Source organism: Paroedura picta, chromosome 2, assembly GCF_049243985.1.
Source record: "Paroedura picta isolate Pp20150507F chromosome 2, Ppicta_v3.0, whole genome shotgun sequence".
Taxonomy (NCBI): Eukaryota; Metazoa; Chordata; class Lepidosauria; order Squamata; family Gekkonidae; genus Paroedura; species Paroedura picta.
Genome location: NC_135370.1, coordinates 126,727,629 through 126,751,759, shown reverse-complemented (window position 1 = coordinate 126,751,759; position 24,131 = coordinate 126,727,629). Strand labels below are relative to the sequence as shown.

The 24,131-nt window shown below is 43.7% G+C and overlaps 1 protein-coding gene across 7 annotated transcripts in view; it reads right to left on the bottom strand.

Annotated features, from left to right (window-relative positions):
• RAD51B (RAD51 paralog B) overlaps positions 1 to 24,131 on the bottom strand; it is a 502,805-nt gene that overhangs the window by 75,459 nt on the left and 403,215 nt on the right. The window contains exons 12-13 of one of the 7 annotated variants that reach the window (XR_013228395.1): positions 9,156 to 9,189; positions 5,013 to 5,104 (exon numbers count right to left, since the gene is read on the bottom strand). The exons of 1 other annotated variant lie outside the window; for it this stretch is intronic. Coding sequence is in view for 5 of the 6 variants with exons in the window: in XM_077322522.1 (XP_077178637.1) it covers positions 18,525 to 18,595 (71 nt within the window). In the remaining variant the exon portion in view is untranslated. Of the gene's footprint in view, positions 1 to 5,007; positions 5,105 to 9,155; positions 9,190 to 18,154; positions 18,596 to 18,981; positions 19,088 to 24,131 lie in introns of those variants that run through there. 5 more of the 7 variants (XM_077322532.1, XM_077322523.1, XM_077322543.1 and 2 more) reach the window with 5 other exon arrangements.

Sequence of the window (24,131 nt, the reverse complement as noted above, 5' to 3'; positions counted from 1 at the left end):
CGGACTTCTAATCTGGCATGCCAGGTTCGATTCTGCACTCCCCCACATGCATCCAGCTGGGTGACCTTGGGCTCGCCACGGCACTGATAAAACTGTTCTGACCGAGCAGTGATATCAGGGCTCTCTCAGCCTCACCCACCCCACAGGGTGTCTGTTGTGGGGAGAGGAATGGGAAGGCGACTGTAAGCCGCTTTGAGCCTTCTTCGGGTAGGGAAAAGCGGCATATAAGAACCAACTCTTCTTCTTCTTCTTTCTTGCATGCTCAGTGAATTGCTGATCATCACTTTGGGGTTGGGAGGTGAATTTCCTCCAGTTCAGAATGGCCATAGATTCTGTTTTTTGTTTGTTTGTTTTGCGGGAGGGGGATCATCTGGGCATGGAACTGAGTTCACTGTGGATGGGCAGTGTTAAATCTGTGGGTTGAGGAACACACAGACACTGGAATTCAAACCGTTTGGATCCCTGGAGAATCCCATCGCTAGCCGGCCAACTGGGCCATGACTAGGGTGTTCAAATCCACTGGCTCCCATAGGAAAGTCAACCACCTCTGAGCCAGTGAGAGGCTGTTGATCTCGCTCCTGCCTTGGGCATCAAGCTTGGTCCAGAACAGGCAGGTAGTAGTGAATTTCCTACATTCTGCAGTGGGTTGAACTAGATGATTCTGAAAGTCCCTTCCTACTCTATGATTCTATTAGTAATTGCAGGAGGAAAGCAATTGCTGGGCTTCTGCTACATTTGTACACTGTGTGTGGTTTGATTTTTAAGTGATCCTTGTCTTCTGGGCCCATGGGGATGGAAGGGCCTCAGTGCTTATATTAAACTTTGGTGTAGGGCTGATGGATTCCTCAAAATTGGGGAGTGAACAAGGAAGCAACCTGGGCATCCACAGGTAAGGTGTGAGAGACCAAATCAGCATAATACAAGGGACATAATTTCAGGGCTCCATTGAGCCTCTACTGTCCTGAGGGTAACAGCAAGAGAAATAGGGAAATAAAGGCTGAAGCACAGGAAGCAGTGGAATTTTGATATCTCCCAGAGAATATGCAGCTGTTGTCATCCACAGCAAACAAGAATAATGATAATAAGCAAAACTGACAGAAGAGCCAGTTTTGAATTCAGTGGCACAAAGTTTTATTCTAGGCATACCAAAGCCTATACCCAGAATAAAACTTTGTTGTTCTTAAGGTGCTGCTGGACTCAGACTCGGTTCTGCTGCTTCATATATGGCTATCTAAAACTGACAGGGTCAGCCTTTTAATCTTGCCCCATTTTTGTATTCAGCCTCATTTTTGTATTCAGCCGGTCCAAGGCTCTGAGTGAAACTACTCTGGTCTCCGTTATTAAAGCAACTCTACTGATCAGTAAAAACAAGATGGAAGGAAACAACTGATTTATAAAATGTATACTATAAATCTACATTTGTGTGTGTGTGTGTGTGGCGGGGGGGCAGTTAAGAAACTATTAATTTTAAAAAATAATAAAGATTTCCTCCCTTACATGGACAGATCAACCTGCTTTCTCTCAAAGTGGCCAACTTTGGGCCTAGAGGGGCTGGGAAGGGGAGAGGACCTGGCCATTCAAATCTTTGCTGGGTGAGGCTCCTCTCACTTCAATTTGACCTGTGCAAGGTGAGTATTTTTGTTTTAACTTTGGGGGTGGGAGCAGAGGGGCCTGGCTTGGACTAGCAGCCATGAAAGGCCCTTGGTGAGCTCCAGGGCTTCGGGAAAGGGAGGGGCCTGCTGCAGCCTAGCATCCAGAAGCAGCCTGGTACTAGGCTGAGACAGGCCCCCTGGGGAGCTCTGGTGCTTGTTACTGAATGGTAATGTCAATTGTTGGTTTTTTACAAAGCTGGATAAAGCTCTCTGGTGGCATGGGGGAAGGGGCAAAAAAAGTGCAGCAACAATTATCATGTGGACACTCATGCTCTGAGGAATGTCACATGGAAAATCCTGGGATGCAGATTCAAATATCCAGATATATAGCCATTTGATGGATGCATGCCAGTTTGTAGAGATATGGCCATAGAATGTCTCTCTCATTCACTCTCTGAATGTGAGATTATAGTTATGAAATTGTGAGCATCCTGCAGTTAGGACATCATAGTCTGGTTTTAATATGAGACTTTTGCATCAGAAAGCTACCCAGCATGGTGATAACAACAACCAACAGTAATTACTTTGCAACATTGCGATTAATGCAGATTAAGCATGCAAATTAATCTGCTCATACACAGTCAAACACAGATTGCAACATAGATGGAAGCTTCTTCTTCCAGTAAATGAAGATATGGAATCTCTATTAGCCCAAAGCTGTTCCAAATAAAGTTCACACCAAACACACTAAAGGTATTCTGGCAGCCCCACTCCAATGGAGAATATCCTTTTTTTAAATTAATCAATTAATTAATTAATTAAAATAAATACGCAAGGAGACAGTATATACTTAGGTATCACCTTAAACTTCAACAACAAATGGTTATCGCCCAAGAAGAAAGTTAGGAGCTCTATGACCGTTTACACACTGGGAACTTCACTGCCCCAGATCCCGTGCAGGAGCACAAATCGGGGGCGGATGAGGCACACCGGGCCAAATGCTCCCCTGTGTGGATACAGGAAGAGATGGGCAACCTGCCACAACTTAAACTCCAGCCTGCAGCCCAGCATGAAACCTCCAGTGCATAAACTGTTTATGAAAGGTCCGTTGGTCCTTTTAACAAAATTCTATTTCTAAAAAGTCAATCACGACTTCAATGCAGCGCTGAAAATGGCCAAAATGGTTCCATAGCTGCTTTATGGGATACCAATCTGGATCGAAGCATATAACTATGATCTAGAATCACTTCATGAGTCCGTTTTCAGAGCACTTTTTCACGTCCCTAGAAATGTGGCTAATGACAACATAATTGCTAAACTTGGTCAACAGAGCCTGGTCACTTATCTTTAGGTACTGGATCAGCTTTCATTTTAGGGCTCAGTCTAGTAACCTTTTGGCTGCCCTGCTAAGTGATCCCCATAATTCCAATCGGTCATGTAAATTGTCTAACAAACTCCACTCACTGGGCATAGATATACACTCATTGATGGATCTTGAGGAGAAAAGTATCTATAAGCACATAGTAAGGAGACTTGAGGGCATTGAATCTCAAACCTTATTTTCGTATCGCTCTTCATCTTGTGCTCCCCATGCATGGAACATTATTCCATTCTACAAAGCCATCCCTCCCTACCTCACCACTATTGAATCTTACTCTGACAGGAAAGCTTTCATACTTGCTCAGTTGAACTCTTTTCCTTCTAACGTTTTCTAAGGGAAGTTTAACCATATTCCTTTAGCAGAGAGATTATGTTTTAATCACTGCAAGGTCCCTGATCTCTTTCCTCATATTATTTGGATTTGCCCTAAATTATCTTCTTACCGCTTGTTGATATCTGCCATTTTGTCTGCCTTTCAATCCCATTTAGACAAAATTGTGATTGTCAATAGATTGCTTGATGGCTCAGACCCTGCACGATCCTCCCGTACTGCAGCATTTTTAGGTAATGTTTTTAGAATCAGTTCTTTGCTTTTAATGAAACCGAGAAGCTCTGTCTGGTTCTAATTATATCATTTTGTATTTTTTACATGTATTGCTCATAATGCCAATAAAGGCTTCTGTATCTTTATATATTTATGAAAAGACATAGAAGTAATCTTTAACCACTCCTAGTGGAACAGATTAAATAATTTGTTAAGGCCCCCGAGGGCGGGCCCTGTCCGTGATGAGGAAGGGTGCAGATAGGCCCCTTCCCCCGGACTGACAATTGGAGGGCCCAATTGGCAGGCGCAGAGCGCCTGCCGATTGGGCCCTCCGATTGTCAGTCTGCCGGCAAGGGACCAATCGTGAGCCACGCACAGCCTCCCGATCCGTCCCCCCCACCTCGGCCGCATGAGGCCAGCTGCCATTCCCTTCCTAGCCCCGGAGACGGCAGGTCGTCGACTGCCCGCACGGCAAGGAGGACCCGGAGGCGGCCCCAGCCGCAAACACGCCGCCTCCCCACCGCCCCAACCAGCTTCCGAGAACCCGCGGCCGCACCCGAGCCTGCGGCCACGCCGCCAACAGCGACTGAGCTGGTGCTGACTTCCCCCGCGGCTGTGGCCCCGCCGCCAGCTGCGCCAGCCGTGCCAACGCCTCCAGCCGCCTCCGGCCACCCTGCCTCCGGAGACGGCACGTCGCCACCGGCCTGGCCACCAGACAGCACCTGCCGCCCACTCCCGCCCCAGCAACGGAGCCGGAAACCCCTCCAATGGCGCCTGGCCCAACAGCGGCCACAGTGAATGCACGCGGAAGACATGGTGGCAGCAACGGCGGCCCCGGCCCCAGAACAAAGACCTCCTCTACTGTCTCACACCGCCAGGGCCAGACATGGAGAGGGTGGAAGATGCCGAGGGAGCCACACAGGCCGGACCATCCCCAGCCTTGGGTGCGCGGACTGGCCACCACCAAGTCACGCAGCCACCCCGCCCAACTGTATCGGCCCCCTAGCGCCCGCTGTCTTTAAAGTACAACGGGCTTAGTTTCTAGTTAGGGTATAAAAACGCTGTCCTTCTTTATACAAGGCTGTGACTCATATTAGGGGGCATCTGGAAATACATTTTTAAGCTTATAACTGGCTAAAAAGCTAGCTACCAGAGCGGACAAAAGACTCTGTGGGCCATCACCAAGGTATTTAACTTTAAAGGTGGGAGTCCCAGGAACAGATCACCAAGCCTACAGATCACCAAGAGGGATTATTTGCCATAGTCATGCTGTCATTTGTCCCACCGGAATCCGTTTTTGGGGCTACCAACCTCCAGGTGCAGCCTGAATTTCAACTGATCTCCAAACTACAGAAATCAGTTCCCCTGGAGGAAATGGCTCCTTTGGAGGTGCTGAAGCCCCTTCCATCCTCAGAGCCCACCTTCCTCAGGGTCCACCCCCAAAATCTTCTGGAGCTGGAAAGCATGTATGTAAACACATTTTGTGAAGAAGATACCTGAGGCAAAACTGAATCTCCAGTTTTCATGGGAACAGATGTTACCTCTGGATCTGACTGACAAACATGGGATGTATTTTCAGCCGAGAAGCCTGTTTTAAAAAGAAACAGTTCTCACCACTTCATTTCTTGCAAAACAGTATGCTTAGACTTGAGAAAACAGACATTCTTTAGCTTGTTTACTCAAAGTGTTATGAATGAATAAATGTCAAGCAGTTTCCTTAAGACAATAACTCCCCCCACACACACCTGTTTTTCTAACCTCTTTGTAAGGCAAATGCAGATAACTGAATGGACAGTGAGAAAAGTTCATTTTCAAACAAACAGCCACAGCACGTCTCTCATCATTGATGTCATTGTGCAATAATTACTATTTAGTACATTTTTTCTCCTGTCCTTCCTCCAAAGCGCTCAAAGCGCTCATACATTATGCCAAGAGTGGCCAAACTGTGGTTCTCCAGCTGTCAATCGACTACAATTACCATGAGCTTTCAGAGCAAGCTTCATACCTGGATCTCCCAAGTCTGAGACTCTAACCACTGCACAACCCCTGCCCTGTAGCTCAGGAACACACTTCCTCTAATTGGGAGCATGGGGCACACTCATTTCCAGCTGGCACAATGGTTAGATCACACTGTACATTTTTAAATGTGTGTAGGGGTTGCCCACTAAGGATTATTTCTACAGAATAATCCAGGCCAACTGAATATTCTAAGGAGGAATTTTGGGACACGAGACAAGAATGTCCCAACATTCAATGGCATATGGGTTTCTTGATTGCTCAGTGTTTGCTTGTTTCTTGTTCTGTGTATTATGGATTAAAACCAGAAATGTTTTCCAGATGTAAGGGCCTAACTGCAAATAGCTCCAAGAGAGCCAAGGGCCTTTTTTTTTCTCCCCTATAGCCAATGAAAGATAAACTCACTCTATGCTGGCCTACCCTTGTCCTTGACCCAGAAACTCCCAAGTGGTGCAGAATGCAGATGCTAGGGTCCTCACCTTGGAGGGCCATATTCAGCCTGTGCTGAGACAGCTGCATTGGTTGCCAGTTACAGCCTGGATCAGGTTCAATATTCTGGCTTTGACCTTTAAGGCTATTGCTGGCTTAATCCTTGCCTACCTGAGGAACTGCTTGTCTCCTTATGCCCCCTGCAGGGCACTTTTCTCTGTGGGTACTAACCTGGTCCTTGGCTCCAGAGAAATACTCCTGGCCTTGACCCGGGCCAGGGCCTTTTCTGTCCTGGCCCCGACCTGGTAGAATAAGCTCCCAGGAGAGCTGAAGGTCCTGACAAAGTTCTACAGGGCCTGTAAAATGGAGCTCTTTCCCCAGGCCTTTGGTTGAGGCCAGGTTTAAGATCATCACCCCCCTCTCAGTTTATGCTATACCTCCAAGCAAACACCTCTGGTGGATGACTGTGGGAGTTTGGAGGGATCTAGCCATCTTGGTGTGCTAGGATTAAGTTTGGGTTTAGGGGGTTAGGATTTTAACGGGTTTATGTCTTATGTAACCCGTCTTGAAACTTTGAAGTAAGGCAGGCTATAATATAAATCTAATAATATAACAATCATAATGATTCTCTCACATAGGAAGCACTGGGAACCACCCCTCCCCCACCTACATGCAGGCAGAATGTTCTCCTTTTGTTTCTTTCTAATGTCATACCTAGGGTATCACACCTGTGTATTAGGGCTGTTTGAAACTAATACTAATCCTGAAGGATCAAACACTGAAAGCCAGTTCATGTGATCTCTTGTGGTGGAAGTTATCAGCTGACATGGCACAAAAGGCAGCATGTCTGTACGTGTGTAGAGCTCATTGCAAATGCTTTTGGCTGAATATGCCAATGATACAGGATGGGTCAAGTAGGCACAGTTCTGTTCTCCTCTAAGCATGTACAGCATGTACAGTGAATCACATTTTCCCAGGGCTATTATTGTTTTAGACTTTGTGCCCCATTAAAGAATATTATTTGACTAGTATCTTCTGGTTAGACTGTTTTAAGAATACACTGTACACACAACCAGGAATCCCCGTCAGTGGCAGAGTATCTGCTTGGGATGCAAAATGTTCCAGATTCAAAACCCAGCAGGTCTTACTGAAAATGGGAGCAGGTAATAGGTGATGTGAGATCTCTGCTTGAGATCCCAAGGGTACTGCTGCCAATCTGAGTAGACAATATTGACTTTAATGGTCCAGTTCAGTATGAGGCAGCTTCATGTGTTCATGTGTTGTATCATTATACTGACATGACAATCTGCATAATCATATTCTCTGAGCCATTCCGCACAGCGTTAATGTTGCTGAAATGTTACCACTGTGTAACGCTATTTATTTTTCATTATTCACGACATCGTACACAATCTGCAACACTCCTGCAACACTCCAGCAAAAATTGCTTTGTTGTAGCGCTTTTCAGGGAATCCACAAAAGTGGTTCAAAACAAAAGTGGATTCCCCCTTTAAAAAACCGCTACACTCTTGAGAACAACCTGCAACACACCCAAAAAAGACACGTGCGTTCTCAGTATAGCGGTAGCAAGCATGTCCCTCCCTAAGTTCTCGCCATTTCAAACCGGCAAAAGCAACGAATAAGCAATGCTTCTTTGGCTGAAATCCCTCCAAAAGCAATTGTCTGTAAAGTTTCCAAGCACAATACAGTAGGAGCTGTTCGATACTGCCCGTAATTTCGGCCAGAAATTGCACGAGGGGGGGATTTTTTTTTTTACTTTAAGAGCATGTAAATGATTAAGCACCAGCTCCTACACCAGCGAAAAAGGTCTTTCTGATACATCGAATGAATGAATATGCGTTGCTACTGGTGTTTTCGGGTTTTTAAAAAACAGTTTTTAAAGGGAAGCACAAACACAACAGTTCATTGGCTGTTCTGTTTGATTGACGGCCAGGGGCGGGAGGAAGCGCGGAAAAATATCGCTTCCTTTGTTGCAATTTCAGCGAGACCGGAAACTTGTGCATTACGAGAACAGCCTTTTTTTCGATAGAAACAGCTGTGTGCTTCACTGAGACCTGCCGCTTTTGATTGCAGCGCTTTTCAATAGCGCTCAGATTTAGCAACATTGCCTGTTGTACGGAATGGCCCTTTGAATTCCCATCATTAAATATAGGAGTCCTGCTGGATCAGACCAATAGTCCATCTCACATAGTGACCAATCAGTTTCTCTATGGGCAATATAAGAAAAGCCATGTTGGATCAGGCCAGTGGCCCATCCAGTCCAACACTCTGTGTCACACAGTGGCCAAACCCCAGGTGCCATCAGCACGTCTAACAGTAGGGCCATAGGAAAGGTGTTCCTTCATAGGAAAGGTGTTCCTCTTATGAACCATTTCAGTTGCCCTTTTCTGGACCTTTCCCCATGCTATAGTATCTTCTTTGAGATGTGGTGACCAGAGCTTTACACAGTATTCCAAACAAGGCAACATCAGAGATTTATACACTCAACTGGTGTATGTATGTATGAATGTATGTATGTATGTATGTATGTATGTATGTATGTATGTATGTATGTATGTATGTATGTATGTATGTATGTATGTATGTATGTATGTATGTATGTATGTATGTATGTATGTATGTATGTATGTATCTGATTTATATGCTACCCTTTCCCAAGGGCTCAGGACAGGTTACAACATCCTTAATAACAGATTTAAAATTTTGCACATTAAAATTTAAAAACAAAAATTAAACATTAAAACAATTAATATTGAAAACTATTTTAAATATTTCCATATGATGTCTTCTATTGTTTCACAGACCACAAACAGCCCATCCTTCTCCCTTTCTCTCTCTCTGCTTTATTTTAAAGCTATTTTAAAAATCTGAATTTCCTGGGCAGGACACTTTTAGCACAAGCAGTTTTTAAAATCTGAAATGGAACCATGCACCTGCAGGGATTTGGTGGAATGCTAAGAAGTTACTCTTCATTTGTGAATGACCATAAGGAAGCCTTTTTGGTATGAAGTAGCACAATAAAATCAGAGTCCAGTAGCAGATCATAGTCTGATGAAGACTGCTTGCACTCGAAAGCTCACACCCTGAATAAATCTTTGTTGGTCTTAAAGGTGCTACTGGACTCTGATTTTATAAGGAAGCCAGTACCTGGCAAATAGAAGAGAACTGCTTACCTTTTAAGATAGTGGGAAGGGGATGTAGGAGACTCTGAAAAAATAAGAATTTGTTGTTATTGTTAGACATATTTTGTTATTCTAGCATTACTCATGCTCATTTTTTTAAAATGGAATCACCCACAGCTCAACCTCCCTTTGAGGAAGGGGAAATGGTTCATAAGAGGTTTCTGTAATAAAACAAACCATCAGGGTAAGTGGAAAATGGAACATGTGAGACCACAGTGCATATCAGGTGTGAAGGGGAGACCACAGCTAAAAATTTTGGATTCCTTTACTTGACTTGTATCAGGTACACAGTTCCAATGGCATACCTAGAATATTTATTATTGTTATTATTATTACTCATAATAATAATTTTATTTATACTCTGCCCTTCCCCTAGGACTCAGAATAATAATAACAATAAGAGTTGGTTCTTATATGCCATTTTTCTCTACCTGAAGGAGGCTCAAAGTGGCTTACAATCGCCTTCCCTTTCCTCTCCCCACAACAGACACCCTGTGAGGTAGGTGAGGCTGAGAGAGCCCTGATATTACTGCTCGGTCAGAACAGCTTTATCAGTGCTGTGGTGAAATCAGGGTCACCCAGCATGTGGGGGGGGGGAATCAAACTTGACTCGCCAGATTAGAAGTAGGGATGTGCACTTCAGGCTGCCTTGGCCGAAAAAGCTCCGAAGCACAGCTGCTTCGGAGACAGATCACCCTGAGGTGGTCCACAGCACCAAATCCCACCTTCAAACAGAGCTGAGGTGGGTGTTCTGAGGCACACTTCGAGGCACCTCTGGCTGCCTCAGAGCCCATTAAAGATGGAGGGGATGCCTTTCAAAGGCAGGGGGATGTCCCTCTCGCTCTCCCTCCCCCCACCCTCCCCCCTAGAGGAGGAAGAGGATGCACCTACTCCGCCCCCTCCCCTCCCCTCCCCTCCCTCACGCTCCTGCATGGCTCACCTGTGTGCGGCATGCCTCCTCCTGCTCCTGGGCCTTGTGCTGCACCTGCGGAGGTGTGTAGGCACAGTACGAGGCAAGCCCTGTAGCTGCTGCCCCCCCCTCACCTCAGCTCCATGGCCCTTTAATGATGGCCAAGGTGGCTTCTCCCAATGCTGAGGCAACTGCCTACAAAGTTGATGCGGTCCAGAATCCAGGGTAAATACGAGGATCCCACACCATTTAAGGCTTTAATGGTAATAACCAACACCTTTGATCTGGTCTTCAATCTGGAGCCAGTGCAGCTGGGAGAGCACAGGTTGAATATGCATTCTCCAATGGGTGTCCACAGGGACCCGTGCTGCTGCATTCTGGACCAGCTGAAGATTCCAGACCAGCCTCCAGGATAGCCCATTATTTGACAACCAGAACTGATCATTTTTAACACCCCCTGTCCTCTAAATGACAAAATGACTCAAGTCAGGAATCAAGTGGGCTTACTCCCGGTCAATTCAGTGGGGCTTACACTTGAATACTCATGTGTGGAGAGGGGCAATCCCAGTATGGTCTTGCCTCATCTCCAGCAACTGTGCCCCTTCTTGAAGAAGAGGTTCCACAAAAGCCCCCTCCTCCACTCTGCCGAGCCACTGACTTCATGTTGAGTGGGGGCTGTTCTCTTAAGAGAAGCTCTGTGCTTATGCATGCAAACACCCATCTTTTGCTGAACAATACTCTTTCATGCGTCCATGAGGGTCAAGGGCCCCAGGCTTTTGACCTGAGATAGTCCCACTTGCATGTGTAAAATAGATTTGGCTCTAGAAAAAATAAAGGGGCAATGATGGGCTGCTGGTGCTGGCCCTCCCAATGGGACTGGCCATTTGTTTCAGCACAGGTGAAACCTTTCAGTGCTGCTGTGCAAGTTTGCCACCAAAACCCACCCTTTCTGGGCAGGTTTTAGGTGGCAATCCACAAGATGGGGGAAAAGGTTGGATTCCAAGCAAAAAGCCACCTTGCATATTTATTCTGTAGTTGGTTGTATTGGGAGGGGGGGAGGTATGGGAAAGAATAGGGGGGAAATGAGGAATGACCAGGCAGTATGGGGATGTTAATTACGTTGCTGGGCCCCAAGGAAAAACTTGCCACCCCTGGGGAATGTAGATGGAACATTAAGGCAATCTGGAAAATATGATTATTGCAGCATAAGATGTTTGGAGCAGAATTCTGAATGGCCAAAGATATAACATTTGCTCTGACTCCCGTTCTTAGTGATTTTTCAGCAGATCAAGTGATAATGCACACATGACAGCCAGTGTGGTAGAGTGGTTAAAGAGTGTCAGACACTAATCTGGAGAACCGGGTTTGCTTCCCCCTCTTCCTCCATATGCAGCCAGCTGGGTGAGCCTGGGCCAGTGACATCTCTCGGAGCTCTCTCAGCCCCACATTACCTCACAGGGTGTCTATTGTGGGGAGAGGAAAGAAAAAGTAAGTAGGTAGGTAGTGAAAAGTGGGGTATTAATAAAAAGCTCTTCTCATTGCTTTTTAAAATCAGTCTTTAACTTTTGGACATTTTGCCTTTATTTATTCTAAGAGGTTATCAGTAATCTACTGCAGAACTAACAAGTGGAAATGCTCCTCCTTCCCTGGGGAAGTTTAACTTTAACTGGATCTTCTTACCATTGGAAGACATAGCCAGGGAAAATGACAGTGCAGATAGTTCCCAGATCGAGAGTAAATACATCTGTTTGCTTTTTAAAAAAGGAGTTGGCAGCATGCCCTTTGTGAATGCAGCAACACCGTATTTCTTTTCTGTAACTTTTTAATAATGTGACACAAACAGTGTATGCCAGCCAACTGGAAAAGAATCATTAAAACCCCACAGAATGGAAGTAACTAAATAATGTTATAAGAATAATAAAGCTAAGTTTTGTAAAAAGTCGGGGCAAATACAGCTTGAATGAGCCAGCTAAAGTACCTATAAAGCTACCTGATTACCTTTGCAGTACTCAGCTCAGTATGACATTTCTCTGGGAATTACCGTATTTGCCAGCGTATAAGATGACTGGGCGTATAAGGCGACCCCCCAACATTTCCACTCAAAATATAGAGTTTGTTACATTACATTACAGTACTATGGGCCACTATGGGCAGCTATGTCTATCCCAACTGAAGTGCACCCGGCGTATAAGACGACCTCCCCACTTGGAGGCATGTTTTTCAGGGGGGGGGGGAAGTAGTCTTATACACCAGCAAATACTGTAGGTCTGATTCAGAAAACATAGCAGCAAGAAATATTGTGTTAGTCACTTCAGAAAAGCTCAGCCTCAGCTGGGGTGGAACTGAAAGCTCTTTGGCAAGCAGCAGCTGTGGATATCATGGAATTCAATGGACGTGTGATAGAACTAGCCACCAGACCTGCATGCACTGAGGGCTGTGCACTGGATTTTAAAAGAAAAGAGGTGCCTCTGAATGAACAACTGATCTTTGAATTTACAAGTTACTTTTGCTTGCTCTGCCCTGACCTCAGTGGCCCAGGCTAGTCTGATCTAGTCAGAGCTTAAGCAGGGTATGTGTGTGGTATGGAGTGGTGTGGTGGGGGTTAGTCGATGGAGGCCACCAAGGAGGTCTAGCATTGCTCTGCCAGAAATGGAGGTGGGGATGGCAAACCATCTTTGAACAGCTCTTGTCCTGAAAACACTACAAGGTTGTGATAAGTTGTTTCCACCACCATTCTGTCTACAGCAGAATTTAGAAGATCATTTTACATGAACTTAGTAAAGGAAGGAAGGTTGTGTATGTGTGTGTGGTTTTTTTTATTAATGATTCCATTAAAACAGACAGAACACTTAACTGAGGTTTGGAGGAGGCAGTTGTTGCCATGTGCACACCTATATTTGAAGATAATGGAACATCTGTAACTTTCTGAGCTAAGGGCCCTTCCATGTATTTAACATCACATAGGGTATTTATAGAGGGAGAGACAAAGGAATTGCATTTTGCCCTTGCCCTTTGAACCACTTGTTTAATTTGATGCTGTACTAACAGTACCTTTGTGAGCACTTTCTTTTTATATTTTTTGATTCTGCGAGCGGTTTTCTGTGCCACATATACCCCCACCATCTTGGAAACACTATTTTAAGAGGATTGCCAGGAGGAAGAGGAGGGCAGTCAGTTGGCAAGTGGCTACTTCCCCAGTGGCACACCAGGCAGTGAGCTGTCACCATGGTAACCAGATACTGGGTAGCAGGAGCACAAAGACAAGGCCTCAGAACTTGAAAGAGAGGCTGGAAGTCCTGGGACCCACCCAGTGGGGGATTCTTAGAGAGAAAGAGAGAGAGAGAGAGAGGGAGAGACCCCCAGGTATTTGGAAAATCCATGAGGACAGGGTGGAACAGGTCCCGTAGGCCAGAGCAGGAATGTTCTGCTATACTTTGGTAGTAGTGATGGGATCAGAACAAACCAAGGACATGATTGGCCAGGTGCACAGAGAGCAACTAAAGTTTTATTTTGTTTTGGGGTTGACAGGAATAGGGTCAGATTAGACTAGCTAAAATGGAATTAACAGAGCAAGTTAGAATACTGAAATTGACAAAGCAAGAGACAAAGCAAGATTGAGAAAAGAGAACTATGAGATGAAGGCTCTTCTGCTATGCTGTGGCTAGTCAGTAGGGGTGGTTGCAGCTGAATCCCCAAGTCAGCAGGCTCAAGGACCTAGTGTGCTCAAGTTCAGCTCAAGGAGTTAGAGCTGGAAAAGTTTCATTTGCAGGTGCAGGAGAGGAGGGGCCAATTCTACCGAGTCATTTGAATGTATATTGGTAAAAGCTGATTCAGCCTAGGGAACTGAGAAGAGAGATTAAAACTTTCTTATGTCCTGGTTTAATATTGGAACATGAGAAGCTGAGGGTTGTTCAAAAATAACAAACTGTTTTATTTGAGGGGGAATGGTCAAGTAGGAATCGTATAAGATTTATGATATGAACAAGCAACAGAAATGTGGTAACTTTATATAAAAATGAACACCAGCTAATTTGTAACAAACAAATAATGATTTCTGTTCTTCAAACAGGTCTTTAAAACTTGAGGCAATAGACTTCTTGGCAATCTCTTTTCTAGAAAACAAACATAAGCTTCTTGGTATCACAGACACTGAAGTTGGTGAAGGCAGGAACATTCACACAAGCTCCAGTTTTCCTTCTTAATAAATATCATCCCCCTTCTCTAGGAGCCATTTTCCTCAGACTAGATAGGGTTCACCCTTATTTTCTAGGAGCTATTTCCCTCATCCTTGAATAGAGATCCCTCTTAATCCTCTCACTCTCCTAATCCTCCTTCCTAGTCCACGTACCTTCTTAACTGCCACTGTTAAACGAAACTATCAACTGAAGAATTCTATTTGAATCCCTTGTTACTTAAGTTTTCAGGCTGGGTTTCAGTCTGCTACATCACACCAGTATTTCATTTGCAGGGATCAAACTTTGAATCAGGAAAGTTTATAAAACATACTAGTTTCTGGGGTGAAATATCTCTAAAGATATTCTCTAAAGAGAAAATCGCTCTAGTGGAAAATATTTAAGAGCATTGTCATTGCAAAACAATCATGTTCTTACACTGCAGGAATCTTTTTACAACTCCAGCATTTTAAGGTTGTTTTTTTAAAAAATCAGTACGCTGCCACCACCTCCCCACCCCCACTTTCAAAGACTGAGGCAGTTCCATGGAGACCTAAATGTTTCTCAATGGAATTTTCTCTGCCATTCATCCTATTGTGCCGCTGAAAGGTCCTGGAACCAGGCATGTGAACATTGGGGGGGGGGGGCTATTGTTTCTTTGAATGCTCCCATGAAATATTCACTGCTTATCCAGATCAAATGCCGGCACTGCTTGATCCAGTTAAAGGCAACACTGGTAGGCTCCATTGCCATCAAAGTGTTTGTGTGTGTGTGAGTGTGTGGGGGGAGACTTCTCTCTTTTTGATTTTAAATTACCCAACAGGTAACAGGGAGGATAGGGAGCTGGTTTCTCCCCCTAGATCTAATTTGCACATTAAAAAAAAAGTAGTGGCTCATTGAAACAGGATAATGTGCTCGGTAGCTGTAGCAACAAGTTCTTTGTGGCTTGAGAAGCGCGCAAGAGGCAGAATATGCTTCCCAAAGACTTTGCCTGTATTGATACTCAACATGTCTGTGGAAGAAATAAAATAGAAGCAGCAACTGGGCCCAAATGCTCAGTCCCTAAATGATCTCTCTAAAGAGAGATGTTCTCTGCTTAACTGAATGAATGCATTGTCCTGTTGCAACGGTCCCTTCTGGGTGCCAGGGTTGGAGGGCACATATAATGGCTCCCAAGAACTAACCAGTTTTCCCTCCATTAATGGGGGAAGGGGAAATCCTTGCATATTCATTACATTGTGTAAGGAGGAATGGGAGAAGTCACAAATGTCTCAGGGTTAATATTGTCACTGAAAATTAGACTGTATGATTTTGTGCCCAGAAGGCAAGTAAAGGAGGAAGAAGAGATTTGTTGACTTTGCCAAAGTTTTCATCTCTTTATAATGTGTTTTGAGAATATGCGGTTTCTTCTTGTTTAAAGAGAATGCCCTCCTTAAACTGAGCAGTAAAGTTCCACCTTAGTTACATTAGTTTAGCCTTAGCCTTTGTTGCTTAGTTTAAGCAGCCAGCAAAATCAATCTGCCAGCCAAACAGATTTAACTTGTCCCAGTCTGAGGGGGAACTGTTGTTTTGCAGGACCAGCTTACCTTATGGGAAAAAGGCTTAGATGTGCCCCCTGCTTCTGCTGCAAACAAGCAGTTCCTTTATCTGGTGACTCAGCAGAACGCACTCTCTAATGGCAGGAAGCCCTGCTCCTTCACATCCGCTCTTAGCCACTGGCTTTTCTAGCACTGCTGTTGCAAGAACGCTGGTTTAAAATCTGCACTACATCATACGAAGAAATTATCTGTGGCCTAAAGTTTTCATTGTTTTTATTCAAGTTTATTATATACCCATATTTTTCAAAGATATTTTAAAAGATAACCTTTTAACATAATGTAGTCTGAATTCTAAATAGCAGTGTGTATGAGTGGTAAGTATCCCACCCTATGTGATGGTTTCCCTTCCTTAATATCCTCACAATTACTTAGGCTGAGACAGAGTGATTGGCCAGAGGTCATACAGGGAGTTCCATAGCTGAACGGGGATTGGGATATTTGAATCTATAGTCTCCCAGCCCTACAAATTAGGCCCTATCAGAAAGGCCCAATTGAAATCTCACTCCACCCCCCTATGAACTATGGTTGCCATCCCTACCATAAACCCAATAGGTGGCCTTACAAATGTCATCCTGTGTCTCTTGTCTGTGATATGGGATAATAATGATGATGATGATGATGATGATGATGATGATCTATCTTACACAGTTGTGGGAAGGATTATAAGGCTTGGATCCAATGGAGCATTTCTGTGGATGGAATGATTAGAATCATAGAATCATAGAGTTGGAAGGGGCCATACAGGCCATCTAGTCCAACCCCCTGCTCAACGCAGGATTAGCCCTAAGCATCCTAAAGCATCCAAGAAAAGTGTGTATCCAACCTTTGCTTGAAGACTGCCAGTGAGGGGGAGCTCACCACCTCCTTAGGCAGCCTATTCCACTGCTGAACTACTCTGACTGTGAAATTTTTTTTCCTGATATCTAGCCTATATCGTTGTACTTGAAGTTTAAACCCATTACTGTGTGTCCTCTCCTCTGCAGCCAACAGAAACAGCATCCTGCCCTCCTCCAAGTGACAACCTTTCAAATACTTAAAGAGGGCTATCATGTCCCCTCTCAACCTCCTTTTCTCCAGGCTGAACATTCCCAAGTCCCTCAACCTATCTTCATAGGGCTTGGTCCCATGGCCCCAGATCATCTTCATCGCTCTCCTCTGTACCCTTTCAATTTTATCTACGTCCTTCTTGAAGTGAGGCCTCCAGAACTGCACACAGTACTCCAAGTGTGGTCTGACCAGTGCCATATACAATGGGACTATGACATCTTGTGATTTGTGCCTGCATAGCATGACTCCCTCCCCCCCCATGCCACTCAAAATGTCCCCTACATTTTGTGCTGGGAAGGAAAAAAGCAGCATGAAGATCATGTGCAAATAGGCCTCCATAGGTACAAGCACATGTTCTATAATTGGCAAAATCCCACAGCCTCACTGGCTGCACTAAGAATGAGAAGGATATGCCCAAAACTGGTCTTCACCATCTCTGAGACCCTGAGCAGTTGCTCTGTCCACAAGCCAAATTTTAGTGGTTGTGGACTGGTATGTCTCTGTTGAAATCATTGAAGCTCTTGCTGATATCTATCTGCTGAAGATGTCGACATAGGCATATTCATCAAGGTTCATTGCCCCCCGAGAAGATGTGCTGATGGGCAAGCAGCTTTCTTTGCTAATCTATTCAACTGCTGTATTAGAGATTTTCAGAAGGCAAAACTTTTCACAAAGATTGGATAGAGCCAGGAGAACTGAAACATTTATCTTCTAGCTTTTCATCAAATTGCTTTGGGTACAATGTTCAGCATTTTTAGGGTTTCATTCACCTTGAATTGTATAAGTAGCCTGATTTGACTGATGGGATTCCCTGATCTTTTACATTTGGGTTGGGGGACGTGTGTGACAGACAAGATGGTGCATTCTTTATGTGCCTACTCTGTATGCATGTCCTGCTAGGCATCCTGTTTGAATAGAGCAGGGTGCCTCAGCTTTGTTGAGCCTGTGGGCACTTTTAGAATTTTGAGAACAAATAGAAGGTGACACAAGAAAATGGGTTGGACCCAATCACAAAATGTTTGGGAGGCTCAACAAAGATAATGTCTCCTGGGCTTCACTGAAGTACTTCCTATACCAGTGAAGTCGAGGAAAGCCAGGATTAGCTTTGCTTTGGGAATAAGCAAGTGGGTTCCAGAAAACATATTGGTAGGAAACGTGGTACGCATGGACACCATATCAGAGTCCACTAGAATAATGTAGATATGCACAAAATCCAATATTATGTTTGCCTGCATACAGTTATCAATGATCCAGATAAAATTGGTAATATGTTATGTTCCTATGCACACTGCATTTTACACACACTATTAAAATATTATGCCACCAGCTGTAAGTCCAGAGGCCTTGGAGGAAGGACGAGGCATACTTTTTTTTTATGTTGCTGGTAAAACCAGCTTTTATTGACGTTTACATAGAACAGAAAAAAGAGAGAATAAGAAAAAATACATAAAACATAGAATATCCATTATGCCTTGCCATCTTCTAATACATTCCTTAACTAACTACCTAGATAGTCGAAATAATAGCTCCAGAGCGATTGATCATTAGACTTGTAATCTTCGCCATTCTGGCCAACTCTCCCAATTTCTCAAGCCAATCAGCGACTTTGGGTGTGTCCTGTTGTTTCCACATCCTAGCCACCACCAGTCGTGCTGCCATTGTTGCAACCAGCTTTTCGAGGAACACTAGCCGGTAACACACTCACTAACATAAAATCAGAACAAATAATTTATTTCCAGAATTTTTGCATTTTTTTTACATGTCCACGACATATGATAAAAAGAACCACCCTTTTCCCTATATTTCCAGCATTTTATATCAAACTTTCCAGAAATTTTACCTAACAGCTTAGGAGTCACGTACCATCTATAAAACATCTTATACCAATTTTCTCTTAATAACTGACATTTTGTTCGTTTCACAGTTTTGTTCCATAATAGTTCCCACTCCTCTAAAGCAGTGGTCCCCAACCCCCGGTCCAGAGACCGGTACCAGTCCATGGATCAGTTGGTACCGGGACGCGGCTTCTCCTCTTCCTCCTCCCCGGCTGCTGCCTTGGGGGCTGCCCTGCCACTCTGCTGCCGACTCACCTTTGGTGCTCTCCAGCGGCCGCCATGGCTGGGGCATCCCCTCAGCGTGGCACTGTGCAGCTCCTGCTGGCAGTGCCCCCCAGTGGGCTGCAGAAAGTCAGGGGCGCTGGCGGGAAAGCAAGTGGAGCAGGGGCTCAGGCAGCAGCAATGTCCCTCGGCAAAAAACTACCCCCCCCCCGGGCCTCAGTAAAATCGTCAAGCATTGACCGGTCCCCAGTGATAAAAAGGCTGGGGACCACTGCTCTAAAGGAATAGTACAATTCAAGTTCATCATCCATTTCAGACTCAGTGTCATACTTTAATAGAATTTTGTACAATTGACACTGTAAATGCAGCTTTGCTTGAAATAATATATTTTCAAAGTCAGTCAGGGCTTACACAGATCGCGATTGAAACTCAGACTCAAACCTGGAGATAACGATGATATTTCAACTAAGTGCCTTCTTTGATGAGAATATCATGGGTTTTTATTTTTCCTGTAGCTATCAGGATCTCCTTATACCTAAAGCAGCCCAGCCTGTTTTTTTGTTCTTTATCAAAGTACGCCTCAATAGGCGATTTCAGAAGTGATGTACTTTTTCCCAAATGAAAAATAAATTCTTGGCTCAAAAATTCAAAGCAGTCCTTTTAATTTTTCTTTTGTCAATAGGCCATAGAAGATCATGTAATGCATTACCTAGACCTGCTTTTTCAAAACTCATGTCCCTCGACAAGGGCATACTAATGCTTCTTGCCAAATGTAGGTGAGAAACTGGGGGAGAATATAATTTTGCCCAGGCCAGTTCCTGCACATGAAACTGAGGTGAAGGTGAAAATTCAAGCTATGATTGCTAAAAGCTGTACGTGACCTTTTCAAGGAAGACTGTATCTAAGATCGCCCATTCATTGCTACTGGCAAATGAAGGAATAAGAAGCAGACAGAGCAACAACTCAGAACAGAATCCTGGGTTTATCAGGAGAAAAATATTCCAGGTGATAATGAATTGCTCAAGATTATATCTCCTTGTTTAGAAGAGAGCTTAGACTAAAGAGAAATGTTTGCTGGCAATAAATAAGAGCTTAGACCAAAGAGAAATGTTTGCTGCTAATGCACTGCCAGGTAACACAGAACTAGGCAAATATGTGCTTCAGTTTGTTGGATTTTTTTCAACTGATCATTCAGACAAGCTCCATTGTAGTGCAGAAAAGCAAAGTTCCTCCAAGGACCCCCACAGGGAAAGATGTTGCTAGATGAGCCAACTGTTATTGTTCAGGAACAAAGCACTGAATTATGTCAATAAAGCTGGGCAAAAAAGGCATGTTAAAGGTAGGGGGATGGACTCAGTGATGAAGCTAATGATAAAGCAATTGGGAAGGAACAGGAAGGAGAAAAGAAGCTAGCATATGTCTTATTTGAAAGAGAAGCCCAGAAGGCTTCTTCCCTGCTTTCCTCCTGAGCATTATCTGCCTCACCTCCCAGTCAGGAGAGCTATGACATCACCATACCAGATCAACTAGTTATTTTGCTAAAGTACTCAGAGTCTAGCCTGAAGGTCCAGTCTTATTCAAGAACTGGAACTGATATTTATTGATTCTTTTAAGCTACAAGTTCCAGCTAATTCACATGGGGAGAGATCTGAATTTTTAATTTCATACATCCTGGCAAGATCACTGAAAGTAGCTATACATTTAACCATGGGACTTCTCAGTAGCTTCTCAGTTTATTCGAATTTAGTCCGCATTCACATTGTCTTGCTTGGTTTCCATATTACTTTTTCCTTTCAATACCACCACTAGTTTGTGCCCTCTTATCAAGAACTGTGATATGTGCTCCAGTACATCATACAATAGTTAAGTTGTCAATGATATCCATTAATTCTAACAATGATGATTTTTAAACAATTTGTTCATTCCAAAATAGAGAGCCAACTTGGTATATTGGTTCAAAGCGTGGATTTCTAATCTGTCAAGCCAGGTTTGATTCCTTGCTCTTCCCCCACATGCAGCCAGCTAGGTGACCTTGGGCTCCCCATGATACTGATAAAGCTGTTCTGACCAAGCAGTGATATCAGGGCTCTCTCAGCCTCACCCACCTCACGAGGTATCTGTTGTGGGGAGAGGAAAGGGGAGGCAAATGTAAGCCGCTTTGAGACTCCTTTGGGTAGAGAAAAGCGGCATATAAGAACCTCTTCCTCCTCCTCCTCCTCGACTTCCTCCACCACCAAATATAGCAGTGTTTAAATGTGTGTCTGTGTAAATTTCACTGGGCCAACAATCATGGGAGCCAGAAGTATGCATAACTAGCATGGCATCAGAGAGATTCTATGCTGGCATTTTGCCTGTGTGGGATTTAGCTGCTATCCTAAGTAATTCATAGGCAGTATTATGCTGTCAGTCAAGAAGATTTTAGATAACCAGATAATTAAGTTTAAATGTTTATGTATTTGCAAAATTTTAATTAAGATAATTTTATGGGGACTGAGGAAAAAGTCTTCCTAAGTGTGTGAATACGCATAGTTTATTAAGCCATTCGAATCTTGCAGGAAAGGTTATCTTCCATAGTTCTTTATCAACACATTTGAGAGCCAGCATGGTGTATAATGGTTTGAATATTGGGCTAGGACTGAAAATGCTGCGCCCAAGTCCCCAACTCAACTAAGAAGTTCACTAGGTGATCTGGACCTAGCTTTCAAACCTAAACAGAGGGGAATTGCCTGGGTATGCTACCTTGGGCTCCTTGGAGGAAAGATGGGATAAAAATCTAATGACAGATAAGTGCATTAACACATGGAATAAGGAGATTAATAATGGCCTAAAAATAAATATGTCCAAGTCCAAATATCACACTGTCATACTTTCCCCCTCCTCTCCTTTGTCATAGTCTAGCTTTCCTCCCTCCCCTCCCAGCTAACCACTGACAGACTCTACGGAAGTCTCTGCAAAAGGTAAATGTTTAAGACACATTTTTATTTCTTCTAGCTGAGCAGTGTCAATTGCAGGCAGTTCATACTTGCACAAGATAATAAGATTAATTGCACCCAGCAAAGCAAGTCATCCGTGCAATACAAGCTGGATGTAAAACTCATTTTTGAGTTTCTTTTTATCACATTTGGCACATGAGGTGTGTTTGTGAAATTTATATGGTGATGGACCCCTGAAGTGTCCAGGTGGCTTGTTATCAAGACTACTGATTCATATATGAAATGGCAAGGCACTTTTATTCAGAAACAGGTATACAATCTGTTCCACTCAGATACTTTTTATAAACAGGAATACAACTCTATTGAATTGTTTGTTATTGCCACTATTTAATAATTCAGAAGCTGTAGAATTTCAATTTTTTTTGTTAATCTTGAAAAAAAAGAGGTAAAGTCAAAGCCGAAGGAGGATATGAAATCCATATCTTCCTTTGATAGGAAATGGAACAATCTGAACAAGTGGTCCTGCTGCCATCCATGTCTTCCTTCGCTGGAAGTTAAAACCCCACCCCTTTGTTTTTAAACTCTGCTAGGCAAATTATTAAATGCTCTCCACAGAAGATTCCAATGCAAGTTGGGAGTAGAGGGAAAATCTGAGAGACAGAAACCCAATTATACTTTATTATTGTAAACAAAGATTTCTATCACAGTGTTAATATTTGCTCTGGGATCTGATTTTATCAGTTTACTGTCTGTGGGAGGAAGGGACTTCAGCTGTGATCTTGCAGGAAGATGGACTCTTCAACCTTTTCTTTTGGCATCTCATGCCTTTCTCCAGCCATTTGAGCAGAGTATGTGAGAGTGCTTGTGTACAGAAGTTTAGAATATTTACCTTCTTTTAGAGGGCTTTCTAGGCTGAATGTTATTGCTGAATGCTTGCATTTATCTGATTCTCCTTCTGGAGGAATCGTCCTACTGACCTGTGAGCACTACTCAGTTAGGGTCCACCCCCAGGTGTCTAGGCTCCCAGTGACACACAGGTTTCCTGGCTCTCCCAGCTCTTTGAGGGGTTGTTCTTTCTTTGATATGCTGCCATCAATTGCTCATTTTAGGAATTACCTACCACAACAGCCAGTACTTCCGTTTTCCCCATCGTGTTGCCATTCTAAGGCTCTACCTAGTGTCCGCATCTCCACGTAGTGCTTACTGACCGCATGATGACTTGCCTGCCTGGTACAAAGATAGCAGACATTCTGTATCGTCTAGATAGGCTGGTTGAAAGTGCTGGGGAGGAGCCAGTGATCATGGTCTTATTGTTTAATAAAATAATTAAGGGCATTATGGGGGTTTTATTGTGTTTTTATTCTTTTACGATGTAAACCGCCATGAGCCCAATTGGGAACAGTGGTATACAAATAATAATAATAATAATAATAATAATAATAATAATAATAATAATAATAATAATAATAATAATAATAATAATAATGGTGGTGGTGGTGGTGGTGGTGGTGGTGGTGGTGGCGGCACCAATGAAGTGGGGAAATGTATTCATGTGGTCTTGGAGGAAAAGCTTAGGCTGCTAGGCAGGGTACTCAAAGTCGAGACCTCTAAAACAGCCTTCTCAGAAATGCTACCTGTTCCAAGCTAGACATGCACAAATTAGGAGTCTCAATGCATGGATGAGACTATGGTGTAGGGAGAAAGGATTTGTTAGGCACTGGGATGCTTTTTGGAAAAAGCAGGACCTATATACAGCAGACAGCCTTCACTTGTCCCAAGAAGGAACCAAGCTGCTGGCACTAAAAATCATAAAGATGGCAGAACAGTTTTAAACCTAAATTCTGGGAGGAAGCCTTAGGAGATAAAATGTTTCTGGTTCAGGATGGCTAATATCTGAGAGATGAAGGGGTAGCTGTTACTGTTCTAGAGGTAGGCAGATTAATGGGAAGGGAGAGCATTGGGAAAGGTGCAGAAAGGGGCAACTAAAATGATTAAGGGGATGTAGTACCATTCCTATGAAGGTATGCTAAAGAGGTTAATCTTTAGCATGGGGGAACAACCATTGAAGGGTGACAGGTTTACAAAATTATGAAATTACTAAGCAGTAGGCTTAGAAACTACTTCAACCAGAGAGTCATTAACACCTGGAATTCACTACTGCAGGAAATGGTGGCAGCGACAAGTTTAGTTTCAAGAGGGAACTGGAAAAACATATGGAGGAGAAGTCCATCAGTGGCTGTTAGCCACAAG